Source organism: Oreochromis aureus, mitochondrion, assembly GCF_013358895.1.
Source record: "Oreochromis aureus mitochondrion, complete genome".
Classification (NCBI taxonomy): Eukaryota; Metazoa; Chordata; class Actinopteri; order Cichliformes; family Cichlidae; genus Oreochromis; species Oreochromis aureus.
In genome coordinates, this window is record NC_013750.1 from 2,450 (window position 1) to 16,628 (window position 14,179).

The 14,179-nt window shown below is 46.4% G+C and overlaps 13 protein-coding genes across 13 annotated transcripts, besides 22 other annotated features; 12 read left to right on the forward strand and 1 right to left on the reverse strand. All coding sequences in view use genetic code 2, as the record gives it.

The window, feature by feature from the left end:
• Positions 1-327, forward strand: part of an rRNA (l-rRNA) that runs on past the window's edge.
• Positions 328-401, forward strand: a tRNA (tRNA-Leu).
• ND1 (NADH dehydrogenase subunit 1) lies at positions 402-1,376 on the forward strand. Its single transcript has one exon. The coding sequence runs from the start codon at positions 402-404 to the stop codon at positions 1,374-1,376; it is 975 nt and encodes a 324-aa protein (YP_003406690.1).
• Positions 1,377-1,379: 3 nt separating this feature from the next.
• Positions 1,380-1,449, forward strand: a tRNA (tRNA-Ile).
• Positions 1,449-1,518, reverse strand: a tRNA (tRNA-Gln).
• Positions 1,519-1,587, forward strand: a tRNA (tRNA-Met).
• ND2 (NADH dehydrogenase subunit 2) lies at positions 1,588-2,633 on the forward strand. Its single transcript has one exon. A coding segment is annotated over exon 1 (1,046 nt).
• Positions 2,634-2,705, forward strand: a tRNA (tRNA-Trp).
• Position 2,706: 1 nt separating this feature from the next.
• Positions 2,707-2,775, reverse strand: a tRNA (tRNA-Ala).
• A 1-nt stretch (position 2,776) lies between these two features.
• Positions 2,777-2,849, reverse strand: a tRNA (tRNA-Asn).
• A 35-nt stretch (positions 2,850-2,884) lies between these two features.
• Positions 2,885-2,950, reverse strand: a tRNA (tRNA-Cys).
• Positions 2,951-3,020, reverse strand: a tRNA (tRNA-Tyr).
• A 1-nt stretch (position 3,021) lies between these two features.
• COX1 (cytochrome c oxidase subunit I) lies at positions 3,022-4,617 on the forward strand. Its single transcript has one exon. It carries the CDS (start codon positions 3,022-3,024, stop codon positions 4,615-4,617), a length of 1,596 nt encoding a protein of 531 aa, YP_003406692.1.
• Positions 4,618-4,688, reverse strand: a tRNA (tRNA-Ser).
• A 3-nt stretch (positions 4,689-4,691) lies between these two features.
• Positions 4,692-4,764, forward strand: a tRNA (tRNA-Asp).
• Positions 4,765-4,769: 5 nt separating this feature from the next.
• Positions 4,770-5,460, forward strand: COX2 (cytochrome c oxidase subunit II). Its single transcript has one exon. A coding segment is annotated over exon 1 (691 nt).
• Positions 5,461-5,534, forward strand: a tRNA (tRNA-Lys).
• Position 5,535: 1 nt separating this feature from the next.
• Positions 5,536-5,703, forward strand: ATP8 (ATP synthase F0 subunit 8). Its single transcript has one exon. The coding sequence runs from the start codon at positions 5,536-5,538 to the stop codon at positions 5,701-5,703; it is 168 nt and encodes a 55-aa protein (YP_003406694.1).
• Positions 5,694-6,377, forward strand: ATP6 (ATP synthase F0 subunit 6). Its single transcript has one exon. The coding sequence runs from the start codon at positions 5,694-5,696 to the stop codon at positions 6,375-6,377; it is 684 nt and encodes a 227-aa protein (YP_003406695.1).
• Positions 6,377-7,160, forward strand: COX3 (cytochrome c oxidase subunit III). Its single transcript has one exon. A coding segment is annotated over exon 1 (784 nt).
• Positions 7,161-7,232, forward strand: a tRNA (tRNA-Gly).
• ND3 (NADH dehydrogenase subunit 3) lies at positions 7,233-7,581 on the forward strand. The gene has a single exon. A coding segment is annotated over exon 1 (349 nt).
• Positions 7,582-7,650, forward strand: a tRNA (tRNA-Arg).
• ND4L (NADH dehydrogenase subunit 4L) lies at positions 7,651-7,947 on the forward strand. Its single transcript has one exon. It carries the CDS (start codon positions 7,651-7,653, stop codon positions 7,945-7,947), a length of 297 nt encoding a protein of 98 aa, YP_003406698.1.
• ND4 (NADH dehydrogenase subunit 4) lies at positions 7,941-9,321 on the forward strand. Its single transcript has one exon. A coding segment is annotated over exon 1 (1,381 nt).
• Positions 9,322-9,390, forward strand: a tRNA (tRNA-His).
• Positions 9,390-9,457, forward strand: a tRNA (tRNA-Ser).
• Positions 9,458-9,461: 4 nt separating this feature from the next.
• Positions 9,462-9,534, forward strand: a tRNA (tRNA-Leu).
• ND5 (NADH dehydrogenase subunit 5) lies at positions 9,535-11,373 on the forward strand. The gene has a single exon. It carries the CDS (start codon positions 9,535-9,537, stop codon positions 11,371-11,373), a length of 1,839 nt encoding a protein of 612 aa, YP_003406700.1.
• ND6 (NADH dehydrogenase subunit 6) lies at positions 11,370-11,891 on the reverse strand. The gene has a single exon. It carries the CDS (start codon positions 11,889-11,891, stop codon positions 11,370-11,372), a length of 522 nt encoding a protein of 173 aa, YP_003406701.1.
• Positions 11,892-11,960, reverse strand: a tRNA (tRNA-Glu).
• Positions 11,961-11,964: 4 nt separating this feature from the next.
• CYTB (cytochrome b) lies at positions 11,965-13,105 on the forward strand. Its single transcript has one exon. A coding segment is annotated over exon 1 (1,141 nt).
• Positions 13,106-13,177, forward strand: a tRNA (tRNA-Thr).
• Positions 13,178-13,247, reverse strand: a tRNA (tRNA-Pro).
• Positions 13,248-14,179: a D loop.

A 14,179-nucleotide genomic window follows, 5' to 3' on the forward strand; every position in this document is an offset into this window, starting at 1 on the left:
GATCAACGGACCGAGTTACCCTAGGGATAACAGCGCAATCCTCTTTTAGAGCCCATATCGACAAGAGGGTTTACGACCTCGATGTTGGATCAGGACATCCTAATGGTGCAGCCGCTATTAAGGGTTCGTTTGTTCAACGATTAAAGTCCTACGTGATCTGAGTTCAGACCGGAGTAATCCAGGTCAGTTTCTATCTATGCCACGATCTTTTCTAGTACGAAAGGACCGAAAAGAAGAGGCCCCTGTTTCCAATATGCCTCACCCTCACCTATTGAAACCAACTAAAATAGGCAAAAAGGCGTACCCCCTAGCCTAAGAAAATGGCTTGTTAAAGTGGCAGAGCCCGGACACTGCAAAAGACCTAAGCCCTTTCTACGGAGGTTCAAGTCCTCCCTTTAACTATGCTCTCAACACTAATTACATCTATCCTCAACCCCCTAATCCTGATTGTATTTGTTCTTCTAGCCGTCGCACTCCTCACACTTGTCGAACGAAAAGTCCTCGGTTACATGCAATTACGAAAAGGCCCAAACATCGTAGGCCCTTACGGCCTCCTCCAACCAATTGCAGACGGACTAAAACTTTTTATAAAAGAGCCCGTTCGACCCTCCACCTCCTCCCCCGTCCTCTTCCTTTTTACCCCCATACTAGCCCTCACCCTGGCACTTACCCTTTGAACTCCAATACCCCTCCCCTTCCCAATAGCAGACCTTAATCTCGGCATCCTCTTTATTCTTGCCCTCTCCAGTTTAGCAGTCTATTCTATCCTCGGCTCAGGATGAGCCTCCAATTCAAAATATGCCTTAATCGGAGCCCTCCGAGCTGTCGCACAGACTATTTCCTACGAAGTAAGCTTAGGGCTCATTCTTCTAAATGCCATCATTTTTACTGGAGGCTTCACCCTACAAACATTTAGCGTCGCCCAAGAAAGCATCTGACTAATTTTTCCCGCCTGGCCTTTAGCCGCTATATGATACATTTCCACACTCGCAGAAACAAACCGAGCCCCCTTCGACCTCACAGAGGGCGAATCCGAACTCGTCTCCGGCTTTAACGTAGAATACGCAGGAGGCCCCTTCGCCCTCTTCTTCCTCGCCGAGTACGCCAACATTCTCCTAATAAACACACTCTCTGCAACATTATTTTTAGGCGCCTCCATCCTACACTCAACCCCAGAAGTTACAACAACAAACCTTATGATTAAAGCAACTCTTCTCTCCGTCCTCTTCCTATGAGTTCGCGCTTCCTACCCACGATTTCGTTACGATCAACTCATACACCTAATCTGAAAAAACTTCCTCCCATTAACCCTTGCCCTAGTAATTTGACACCTTTCCCTTCCAATCGCACTAACAGGCCTACCTCCACAACTGTAGCCTGGAGTTGTGCCTGAAGCAAAGGGCCACTTTGATAGAGTGAACTATGAGGGTTAAAGTCCCTCCAACTCCTTAGAAAGAAGGGGCTCGAACCCTACCTGAAGAGATCAAAACTCTTAGTGCTTCCACTACACCACTTCCTAGTAAAGTCAGCTAAATAAGCTTTTGGGCCCATACCCCAAACATGTTGGTTAAACTCCTTCCTTTACTAATGAATCCTTACATCTTGGCCATTCTTCTCTTTGGCTTAGGCCTTGGCACCACAATTACATTTGCTAGCTCCCACTGACTCCTCGCCTGAATAGGCCTTGAAATAAACACGCTAGCCATTATCCCCCTGATAGCTCAACACCACCACCCCCGCGCTGTCGAAGCTACAACCAAATATTTTTTAACCCAAGCTGCTGCAGCAGCCACCCTTCTATTTGCAAGCATTACTAACGCCTGATTAACAGGCCAATGAGAAATTCAACAAATCACACACCCCCTCCCAACCACAATAATCACCCTTGCCCTTGCCCTCAAAATCGGCCTAGCTCCCCTTCATGCTTGGCTCCCCGAAGTTCTGCAAGGACTGGACCTTACCACAGGCTTAATTCTTTCGACCTGACAAAAGCTTGCCCCCTTCGCCCTAATTCTTCAAATCCAACCTTCAAACTCAACCACTCTTATTATTTTAGGCCTCGCATCCACCCTCATTGGAGGCTGAGGCGGGCTAAACCAAACACAACTCCGTAAAATTCTTGCTTACTCATCAATTGCCCACCTAGGTTGAATAATTCTTGTTTTACAATTCTCCCCCTCAATTACACTCCTCACCCTTTTAACCTACTTCATTATGACATTCTCAACATTCCTCGTATTTAAACTCAACAAATCCACAAACATTAATACTCTCGCTACATCCTGAGCGAAAGCCCCCGCCCTCACAGCTCTCACCCCCCTCATTCTCCTTTCATTAGGAGGCCTCCCCCCTCTCACAGGCTTTATACCAAAATGACTAATTCTTCAAGAATTAACCAAACAAGGCCTTGCTCCTACTGCAACCCTAGCAGCCCTCTCAGCGCTCCTTAGCCTATACTTTTACCTACGCCTCTCCTACGCAATAGCCCTCACCATCTCCCCCAACAACCTTACAGGCACAACCCCCTGACGTCTACCTTCCACCCAACTAACTTATCCCCTCGCCACTTCAACTGCAATGACAATTTGCCTCCTACCACTCACCCCCGCCATCTCAGCCTTATTGACCCCCTAAGGGGCTTAGGATAGTACCCAGACCAAGGGCCTTCAAAGCCCTAAGCGGGAGTGAAAATCTCCCAGCCCCTGTTAAGACTTGCGGGATACTAACCCACATCTTCTGCATGCAAAACAGACACTTTAATTAAGCTAAAGCCTTACTAGACAGGAAGGCCTCGATCCTACAAACTCTTAGTTAACAGCTAAGCGCTCAAACCAACAAGCATCTGTCTAACCTTTCCCCCGCCCGCCTCCAAAAGGGCGGGGGAAAGCCCCGGCAGGGGCTAACCTGCCACTTCAGATTTGCAATCTGACATGTATAACACCTCGAGGCTTGATAAGAAGAGGACTTGAACCTCTGTGCATGGGGCTACAATCCACCGCTTGACACTCAGCCATCTTACCTGTGGCAATCACACGTTGATTCTTCTCAACTAATCACAAAGACATCGGCACCCTCTATCTAGTATTTGGTGCTTGAGCCGGAATAGTAGGAACCGCGCTAAGCCTCCTAATTCGGGCAGAACTAAGCCAGCCCGGCTCTCTCCTCGGAGACGACCAGATTTATAATGTAATTGTTACAGCACATGCTTTTGTAATAATTTTCTTTATAGTAATGCCAATTATGATTGGAGGCTTTGGAAACTGACTAGTACCACTCATGATTGGTGCCCCAGATATGGCCTTCCCTCGAATGAACAACATGAGTTTCTGACTCCTCCCTCCCTCATTCCTCCTCCTCCTCGCCTCATCTGGAGTCGAAGCAGGTGCCGGCACAGGGTGAACTGTTTACCCCCCGCTCGCAGGCAATCTTGCCCATGCTGGGCCTTCTGTCGACTTAACCATCTTCTCCCTCCACTTGGCCGGGGTGTCATCTATTCTAGGCGCAATTAATTTCATTACAACAATCATTAACATGAAACCCCCCGCCATCTCTCAATATCAAACACCCCTATTTGTATGGTCCGTTCTAATTACCGCAGTATTACTTCTTCTATCCCTACCCGTTCTTGCCGCCGGCATCACAATACTTCTCACAGACCGAAACCTAAACACAACCTTCTTTGATCCTGCCGGAGGAGGAGACCCCATCCTTTACCAACACTTATTCTGATTCTTTGGACACCCTGAAGTTTACATTCTTATCCTCCCCGGCTTTGGAATAATCTCCCACATTGTTGCTTACTATGCGGGTAAAAAAGAACCTTTCGGATATATGGGAATGGTCTGGGCCATGATGGCTATCGGCCTCCTAGGGTTCATTGTATGAGCCCATCACATGTTCACCGTAGGGATGGACGTAGACACACGGGCTTACTTTACTTCCGCCACAATAATTATTGCCATCCCAACCGGAGTAAAAGTCTTCAGCTGACTGGCCACTCTGCACGGCGGTGCCATTAAATGAGAAACCCCACTCTTATGAGCGCTAGGTTTCATCTTCCTCTTTACAGTTGGAGGTCTAACCGGAATTGTCCTAGCCAATTCTTCTCTAGACATTATGCTTCACGACACATATTATGTCGTCGCCCACTTCCACTATGTCCTTTCAATAGGAGCCGTATTCGCCATCGTTGCCGGCTTCGTCCACTGATTCCCCCTATTCTCAGGATACACGCTTCACGACACCTGAACTAAAATCCACTTCGGAGTTATGTTTATCGGAGTCAACCTTACTTTCTTCCCACAACATTTCCTGGGACTGGCAGGAATGCCTCGTCGGTACTCCGACTATCCCGACGCCTATACCCTTTGAAACACAGTCTCTTCTATTGGCTCAATGATCTCAATAGTCGCAGTGATTATGTTCCTATTTATTATCTGAGAAGCATTCGCCGCTAAACGAGAAGTTCTATCAGTAGAACTTACAGCAACAAACGTAGAATGACTTCACGGCTGCCCTCCTCCCTACCACACCTTCGAAGAGCCTGCCTTCGTCCAAGTTCAACAAACTTGGCTAGACTACGAAAAATCCACTACCGCCCCCTCAAAAGCCCACTAACGAGAAAGGGAGGAATTGAACCCCCATAAACTGGTTTCAAGCCAGCCACATAACCACTCTGTCACTTTCTTCATAAGACACTAGTAAAGTCGATTATTACATTGCCTTGTCAAGGCAAAATTGCGGGTTAAAACCCCGCGTGTCTTACCACAATGGCACATCCCTCTCAACTAGGATTCCAAGATGCAGCTTCACCTGTAATAGAAGAACTTCTTCACTTCCACGACCACGCCCTAATAATCGTCTTCCTAATCAGCACACTCGTGCTTTACATTATTGTGGCTATAGTAACAACCAAGCTTACTAACAAATTTATCCTAGACTCCCAAGAAATTGAAATCATCTGAACCTTGCTCCCGGCTATTATTCTAATCCTCATCGCCCTCCCCTCCCTACGCATCCTTTACCTCATGGACGAGATCAATGACCCACATCTCACAATTAAGGCCATGGGCCATCAATGATACTGAAGCTACGAGTACACTGATTATGAAGATCTCGGCTTCGATTCTTATATAATCCCAACACAAGACCTGGCCCCAGGTCAGTTTCGCCTCCTAGAAACAGACCATCGAATAGTAGTTCCAGTTGAATCCCCCATTCGAATTTTAATCTCAGCCGAAGACGTACTTCACTCCTGAGCCGTCCCAAGCCTAGGAGTAAAAATAGACGCCGTCCCTGGACGCCTAAACCAAACAGCATTTATTGCATCCCGTCCCGGAGTTTTCTATGGGCAATGCTCTGAAATTTGCGGCGCAAACCACAGCTTTATGCCTATCGTGGTAGAAGCAGTCCCACTAGAACACTTTGAAAACTGATCATCCTTAATACTTGAAGACGCTTCGCTAAGAAGCTAAATAGGGAATAGCGTTAGCCTTTTAAGCTAAAGATTGGTGGCCCCCACCCACCCCTAGCGAGATGCCACAACTTAACCCCGCGCCTTGATTTGCCATCCTAGTCTTCTCTTGACTAATTTTCCTAACAGTCATTCCCCCAAAAGTTCTAGCACACACTTTCCCAAACGACCCCACTCTCCAAAGCACAGAAAAACCCAAAACAGAGCCCTGAACCTGACCATGACACTAAGCTTCTTTGACCAATTTATGAGCCCCACATACCTGGGAATTCCCCTAATTGCCCTTGCTCTTAGCCTACCTTGAATCCTCTATCCAAAGCCCACTACACGTTGATTAAATAACCGTCTCATTACACTCCAAGGATGATTTATTAACCGCTTTACCCAACAAATTTTCCAGCCCTTAAGCTTAGGGGGCCATAAGTGAGCCACCCTCCTCGCCTCCCTTATACTCTTTCTTATTACCTTAAACATACTTGGCCTTCTACCCTACACCTTCACCCCCACAACACAACTTTCTCTCAACATAGCCTTCGCTGTACCCCTCTGACTTGCTACAGTCATTATTGGTATACGAAACCAACCTACACATGCGCTAGGCCACCTTCTGCCAGAAGGCACTCCTACCCTCTTGATCCCTGTCCTAATCATTATCGAAACAATTAGCCTATTTATTCGGCCCCTCGCACTTGGAGTTCGACTAACCGCAAACCTCACAGCTGGCCACCTTTTAATTCAACTCATCGCCACTGCCGCCTTCGTTCTTCTTCCCCTTATACCTACAGTGGCAATTCTGACCGCAGTACTACTCTTTCTTCTAACCCTTCTAGAAGTTGCAGTAGCCATGATCCAAGCCTACGTCTTTGTCCTTCTTTTAAGCCTTTATCTACAAGAAAACGTCTAATGGCCCATCAAGCACACGCATATCACATAGTTGACCCCAGCCCATGACCCCTAACAGGCGCAGTAGCCGCCCTTCTAATAACCTCCGGTTTAGCAATCTGAATGCACTTCCACAATACAACCTTAATAACCCTAGGTCTAATTCTCCTCCTCCTAACAATATACCAGTGATGACGAGATATCATTCGAGAGGGGACATTCCAAGGACACCACACCCCTCCTGTCCAAAAAGGCCTTCGATACGGAATAATCCTCTTTATTACCTCGGAAGTTTTCTTTTTCCTGGGATTCTTCTGAGCCTTCTACCACTCTAGTCTTGTCCCCACCCCTGAGCTAGGAGGCTGCTGACCCCCTACAGGAATTACCCCACTTGACCCCTTCGAAGTACCCCTCCTCAACACAGCCGTCCTACTAGCTTCTGGAGTAACAGTCACCTGAGCACACCATAGTATTATAGAAGGGCATCGAAAAGAAGCTATTCAATCCCTTGCCCTAACCATTCTTTTAGGCTTCTATTTCACCTTCCTCCAAGCCATAGAATACTACGAAGCCCCTTTTACAATCGCAGATGGAGTTTACGGCTCCACCTTCTTCGTAGCAACCGGCTTCCACGGACTTCACGTAATTATTGGCTCTACCTTCCTAGCCGTCTGCCTTCTACGACAAGTCCAATACCACTTTACATCAGAACATCACTTTGGATTCGAAGCAGCTGCCTGATACTGACACTTTGTAGACGTTGTCTGACTATTCCTCTACATCTCAATTTACTGATGAGGCTCATATCTTTCTAGTATTAAAGCTAGTACATGTGACTTCCAATCACTTAGTCTTGGTTAAAACCCAAGGAAAGATAATGAATTTAATCACAACAATACTTATTATTTCTATTACCCTCTCCACTATTCTAGCCATCGTCTCTTTCTGACTACCCCAAATAACCCCCGACCACGAAAAGCTCTCCCCCTACGAATGTGGCTTCGACCCCTTAGGGTCCGCCCGCCTACCCTTCTCCCTTCGCTTCTTCCTCGTCGCAATCCTCTTCCTCCTATTCGACCTGGAAATTGCACTACTCCTTCCCCTTCCCTGAGGGGACCAGCTCTCTTCTCCCCTCATAACATTCGTCTGAGCCTTCGCTGTTCTTGTTCTACTAACCCTCGGGCTGATCTATGAGTGAATCCAAGGCGGCCTAGAATGGGCTGAATAGGCTGTTAGTTTAAGAAAAACCCTTGATTTCGGCTCAAGAACTTGTGGTTAAAGTCCACAACCGTCTAATGACTCCCACACACTTCGCCTTCTCCTCGACCTTCCTTCTAGGCCTAGCAGGCCTAGCATTCCACCGAACCCACCTTCTTTCCGCCCTCCTGTGTTTGGAAGGTATGATACTCTCACTCTTCATTGCCCTCTCCCTATGGACCCTCCAACTAAACTCCGCCAGCTTTTCAGCCTCCCCCATGCTTCTTCTAGCTTTCTCAGCCTGCGAAGCAAGCGCCGGTCTTGCCCTACTCGTTGCCACTGCTCGAACCCACGGAACAGACCGACTCCAAAGCCTAAACCTCCTACAATGCTAAAAATTCTCCTCCCCACTATCATGCTTGTTCCCACTATTTGAGCCACCCCCGCCAAACACCTCTGATCCACCGCCCTTTCGTACAGTTTAATTATCTCCTTAATCAGCTTAACCTGGCTTAAGTCATCCGCAGAATCAGGCTGATCCTTCCTTAGCCCCTACATGGCAACCGACCCCCTCTCCACCCCCCTTCTTGCACTAACCTGCTGGCTCCTCCCCCTAATAATCCTTGCAAGCCAGAACCACACAGCATCCGAACCTATCTCCCGCCAACGAGCCTACATCACCCTCCTTACATCCCTACAAATCTTCCTCATCATAGCTTTCAGCGCAACCGAAGTAATTATATTTTATATTATATTTGAAGCCACCCTCATTCCAACCCTAGTAATTATCACCCGCTGGGGTAATCAAACAGAACGACTAAACGCAGGGACTTACTTTCTATTCTACACATTAGCAGGCTCACTCCCCCTCCTTGTCGCCCTCCTACTACTCCAAAACAGCACTGGAACCTTGTCCCTCCTAACACTACAATATGCTCCTTCCATACAGCTCTCTTCTTTTGCCGACAAGCTATGATGAGCCGGCTGCCTACTCGCCTTCCTAGTAAAAATACCCCTTTACGGAGCCCACCTTTGACTTCCCAAAGCACACGTTGAAGCCCCCATCGCCGGCTCTATAGTACTAGCCGCAGTATTACTAAAACTAGGGGGCTACGGAATAATGCGAATAATAATTATACTAGAACCTCTTACCAAAGAACTCAGTTACCCCTTCATTATCTTTGCCCTCTGAGGGGTAATTATAACAGGCTCAATTTGCCTCCGCCAAACAGATCTAAAGTCCCTAATTGCCTACTCATCAGTGAGCCATATGGGTCTCGTGGCAGCAGGTATCTTAATTCAAACTCCCTGAGGCTTTACAGGTGCCCTCATTCTAATAATCGCACACGGTCTAACTTCCTCCGCCCTCTTCTGCCTAGCTAACACAAATTATGAACGAACACACAGCCGAACTATAATTTTAGCCCGAGGTCTCCAAATGGTTCTGCCCCTAATAACCGCATGATGATTTATTGCCAGCCTCGCAAACCTTGCTCTTCCCCCTCTCCCAAACTTAATAGGAGAACTAATAATTATTACCTCCCTATTCCACTGATCCTGATGAACAATCGCTCTCACAGGGGCTGGAACCCTAATTACCGCAGGCTACTCCCTATACATATTCCTCATAACACAACGAGGGCCTCTACCGACACATATTATTTCCCTCGACCCAACACACTCCCGAGAACACTTACTCATAGCCCTTCATCTCCTCCCCCTTATTCTCCTCATCTCCAAACCCGAACTAATTTGAGGATGGACCGCCTGTAGATATAGTTTAACAAAAATATTAGATTGTGATTCTAAAGACAGAGGTTAAAACCCCCTTATCCACCGAGAGAGGTTGGCAACAACAAAGACTGCTAATCTTTGCCTCTTGGGTTGAACTCCCAAGCTCACTCGCCCCGCTTCTAAAGGATAACAGCTCATCCGTTGGTCTTAGGAACCAAAAACTCTTGGTGCAAATCCAAGTAGCAGCTATGCACCTCACCTCAACCGTTATAGCCACCAGCCTAATCACCATTTTTCTCCTACTCACATTCCCCGTTCTTACCTCCTTCTCCCCCCGTCCCCTTCCCCCCGACTGAGCACTAACTCAGGTCAAAACAGCAGTAAAATGAGCTTTCTTTATTAGCATTCTCCCTCTCTGCCTCTTCCTCAACGAAGGCGCAGAAGCAATCATTACCAGCTGAACTTGAATAAACACCCACACCTTCGATGTAAGTATCAGCCTCAAATTTGACATTTATTCAATTATTTTTACCCCCGTCGCCCTCTACGTCACCTGATCTATCCTAGAATTTGCCTCCTGATATATACATGCCGACCCAAACATAAATCGTTTTTTTAAATATCTGCTAATCTTCCTCATCGCTATAATTATCCTTGTTACCGCAAACAATATGTTCCAACTATTCATCGGTTGAGAAGGCGTCGGAATTATATCCTTTCTCCTCATCGGCTGATGATACGGCCGTGCAGACGCAAACACCGCTGCCCTTCAAGCAGTAATCTATAACCGAGTAGGAGACATCGGTCTAATTTTTGCCATAGCTTGAATCGCAACCTCCCTTAATTCCTGAGAAATACAACAAATATTTACTTTGTCCAAAGACTTTGACCTAACTTACCCCCTCATTGGCCTCATCATTGCTGCCACTGGTAAGTCCGCTCAATTCGGCCTCCATCCCTGGCTTCCTTCTGCCATAGAAGGTCCTACACCGGTCTCTGCCCTACTGCATTCAAGCACCATAGTAGTAACAGGCATCTTCCTCCTTATCCGCATGAGCCCTATGCTAGAAAATAACCACACCGCCCTGACTATCTGCCTTTGCTTAGGAGCCCTCACCACCCTATTTACCGCAACCTGCGCCCTCACCCAAAATGACATCAAAAAAATCGTTGCCTTCTCAACATCAAGTCAATTGGGCCTAATAATAGTAACAATTGGACTCAACCAACCACAACTTGCCTTCCTCCACATCTGTACCCACGCATTCTTTAAAGCCATGCTTTTCCTCTGCTCAGGGTCCATTATCCACAGCCTAAACGACGAACAAGACATCCGAAAAATAGGAGGCATACATCACCTAACCCCCTTCACTTCCTCCTGCTTAACTATCGGAAGCTTAGCTCTCACAGGAACTCCCTTCTTAGCAGGATTCTTCTCTAAAGATGCCATTATTGAAGCCCTAAACACATCTTACCTAAACGCCTGAGCCCTTTTCCTCCCCCTCCTAGCCACTTCTTTCACCGCTGTCTACAGCCTCCGAGTAATTTTCTTTGTCTCAATAGGCCACCCCCGCTTCAACCCGCTTTCCCCCATCAACGAAAACAACCCAACAGTTATTAATCCCATCAAACGATTAGCCTGAGGAAGCATTATCGCCGGCCTCCTAATCACCTCCAACATCACACCCCTAAAAACACCAGTTATATCCATACCTCTTCTTCTCAAAACTGCCGCCCTAGCGGTGACTATTATCGGCCTTCTCACCGCACTAGAACTCGCCTCACTAACCAATAAACAATACAAGCCAAACCCAAAACTTTCTCCCCACCATTTCTCTAACATATTAGGATTCTTCCCAATAGTTGTCCATCGCCTTGCTCCCAAACTTAACCTAGTTTTAGGACAAACCATTGCCTCCCAAACAGTCGACCAAACTTGATTAGAAAAAGTCGGTCCAAAAGCAACTGCCACCCTCAACCTCCCCCTAATTACAACAACCAACAATATTCAACAAGGTATAATCAAAACCTACCTCTCACTCTTCTTCTTCACCTTCAGCCTAGCTCTCCTACTACTACTTTATTAAACAGCTCGAAGAGCCCCTCGACTAAGCCCCCGCGTTAACTCCAACACCACAAACAACGTTAACAACAACACTCAAGCCCCCATCACCAAAACACCGCCACCTACCGAATACATCAAAGCTACCCCTCCAATATCCCCCCGAAAAACAGAGAACTCAGCAAACTCATCAGCAGACACTCAAGCCCCCTCATATCACCCACCTCAAAACAACCCTGCCGCCGCACACACCCCCACCATATAAGCCATCATCACCCCCAAAACAGGCCAACTACCTCAACCCTCCGGATAAGGCTCAGCCGCCAACGCCGCCGAATATGCAAACACAACCAGCATTCCCCCCAAATAAATCAAAAACAAGACCAAAGACAAAAAAGACCCCCCATGCCCCACTAACACCCCACACCCCATACCTGCTACCGCAACCAACCCTAGTGCCGCAAAATACGGCGAAGGATTAGAAGCAACCGCCGCAAGGCCTAATACCAACCCAAACAAGAATATAAACATAATATAAACCATAGTTTCTGCCAGGACTTTAACCAGGACTAATGACTTGAAAAACCACCGTTGTTATTCAACTACAAAAACAATAATGGCCAACCTCCGAAAAACCCACCCCCTCCTAAAAATCGCAAACGACGCTCTAGTTGACCTCCCAGCTCCCTCAAACATCTCCGTCTGATGGAATTTTGGGTCCCTACTAGGACTCTGCCTAGCAGCCCAAATCCTAACAGGCCTCTTTCTAGCCATACACTATACCTCCGACATCGCCACAGCCTTCTCCTCCATCGCCCACATCTGTCGAGACGTAAACTATGGCTGACTCATTCGAAACATACACGCCAATGGCGCATCCTTTTTCTTCATTTGTATTTACCTCCACATCGGGCGAGGCCTATACTACGGCTCTTACCTGTACAAAGAAACCTGAAACATTGGAGTTATCCTCCTCCTCTTAACCATAATAACAGCCTTCGTAGGCTACGTCCTCCCATGAGGACAAATGTCATTCTGAGGCGCTACCGTCATTACAAACCTTCTTTCCGCAGTCCCTTACATTGGCAACTCCTTAGTCCAATGAATTTGAGGGGGGTTCTCCGTAGACAACGCCACCCTAACTCGCTTTTTCGCCTTCCACTTCCTTCTCCCCTTCATCATTGCAGCTGCAACAATAGTCCACCTTATTTTTCTCCACGAAACCGGATCAAACAACCCCACAGGCCTAAACTCAGACGCCGACAAAATCTCCTTCCACCCCTACTTTTCTTACAAAGACTTATTAGGCTTCGCAATTCTTTTAATCGCCCTCATTTCCCTGGCCCTTTTCTCCCCCAACCTACTCGGTGACCCTGACAACTTCACCCCCGCAAACCCCCTAGTTACTCCTCCCCACATCAAACCCGAATGATACTTCCTATTTGCCTACGCCATCCTACGCTCAATTCCTAACAAACTTGGCGGAGTTCTCGCCCTCCTATTCTCAATTCTTGTTTTAATAGTTGTGCCTATCCTCCATACCTCCAAACAACGAGGCCTAACTTTCCGCCCCATCACACAATTCTTGTTTTGACTCCTAGTTGCAGATGTCGCCATCCTCACCTGAATTGGGGGCATGCCCGTCGAACACCCCTTTGTTATTATTGGCCAAATTGCATCTTTCCTCTACTTCTTCCTCTTCCTTATTCTTGCCCCCATTACCGGCTGACTAGAAAACAAAATCCTTGAATGACACTGCACTAGTAGCTCAGCGCCAGAGCGCCGGTCTTGTAAACCGGACGTCGAAGGTTAAAGTCCTTCCTACTGCTTCAAAGAAAGGGGATTTTAACCCCTGCCCCTAACTCCCAAAGCTAGGATTCTAATTTAAACTATTCTTTGCCGAGCTCTGCCTTTGTACAAAATGCAATGCATATATGTATTATCACCATTATTCTATATCAAACATATCCTATATATAAATACATTCAATTCTTAATCAAACATAGACTGCCCCCCCACATATTTGACATCAACATTCACAACTAAGACATACATAAACCAATCAACTGAAACTTCCCAGTAAATTTGAAAAACCACTGAACGACATTTAAGACCGAACACAACCACTCATACAGTCAAGATATACCAAGTACTCAACATTCGATTCACACTCAAATATTTAATGTAGTAAGAGCCCACCATCAGTTGATTTCTTAATGTTAACGGTTCTTGAAGGTCAAGGACAATTATTCGTGGGGGTTTCACTAAATGAACTATTCCTGGCATCTGGTTCCTACTTCAGGTTCAATAATTGTTATAATCCCCCATTCTTTCATTGACGCTTGCATAAGTTAATGGTGTTAATACATACTCCTCATTACCCAACATGCCGAGCATTCTTTCCAGAGGATAGGGGGTTTCTCTTTTTTTTTTTCCTTTCATTTGGCATCTCAGAGTGCATACAGAAATGACAGACAAGGTTGAACATTTTCCTTGCTTGAAGAAAATAGTATGCGTGGTGGATAGATATTTACAGAAGAATTGCATAACTGATATCTAGAGCATAAAATTCAATCAAATATTTTAATTTTCTCCTAACTTTTCTATCAATTTTCGGTTTCTGCGCGCGTTAAACCCCCCCTACCCCCCCAAAACTCCTAAGATCTCTAATATTCCTGTAAACCCCCCCGGAAACAGGAAAAGCTCTAGAAGTGACTATCAGCGCTTTAATTTATGCATAAAATATTACTTAATGTGTGTATATATAGTATTATTTATGCACGTATCATACTATCTATGTGTGTATATTATATTATTATAATATTGCACAT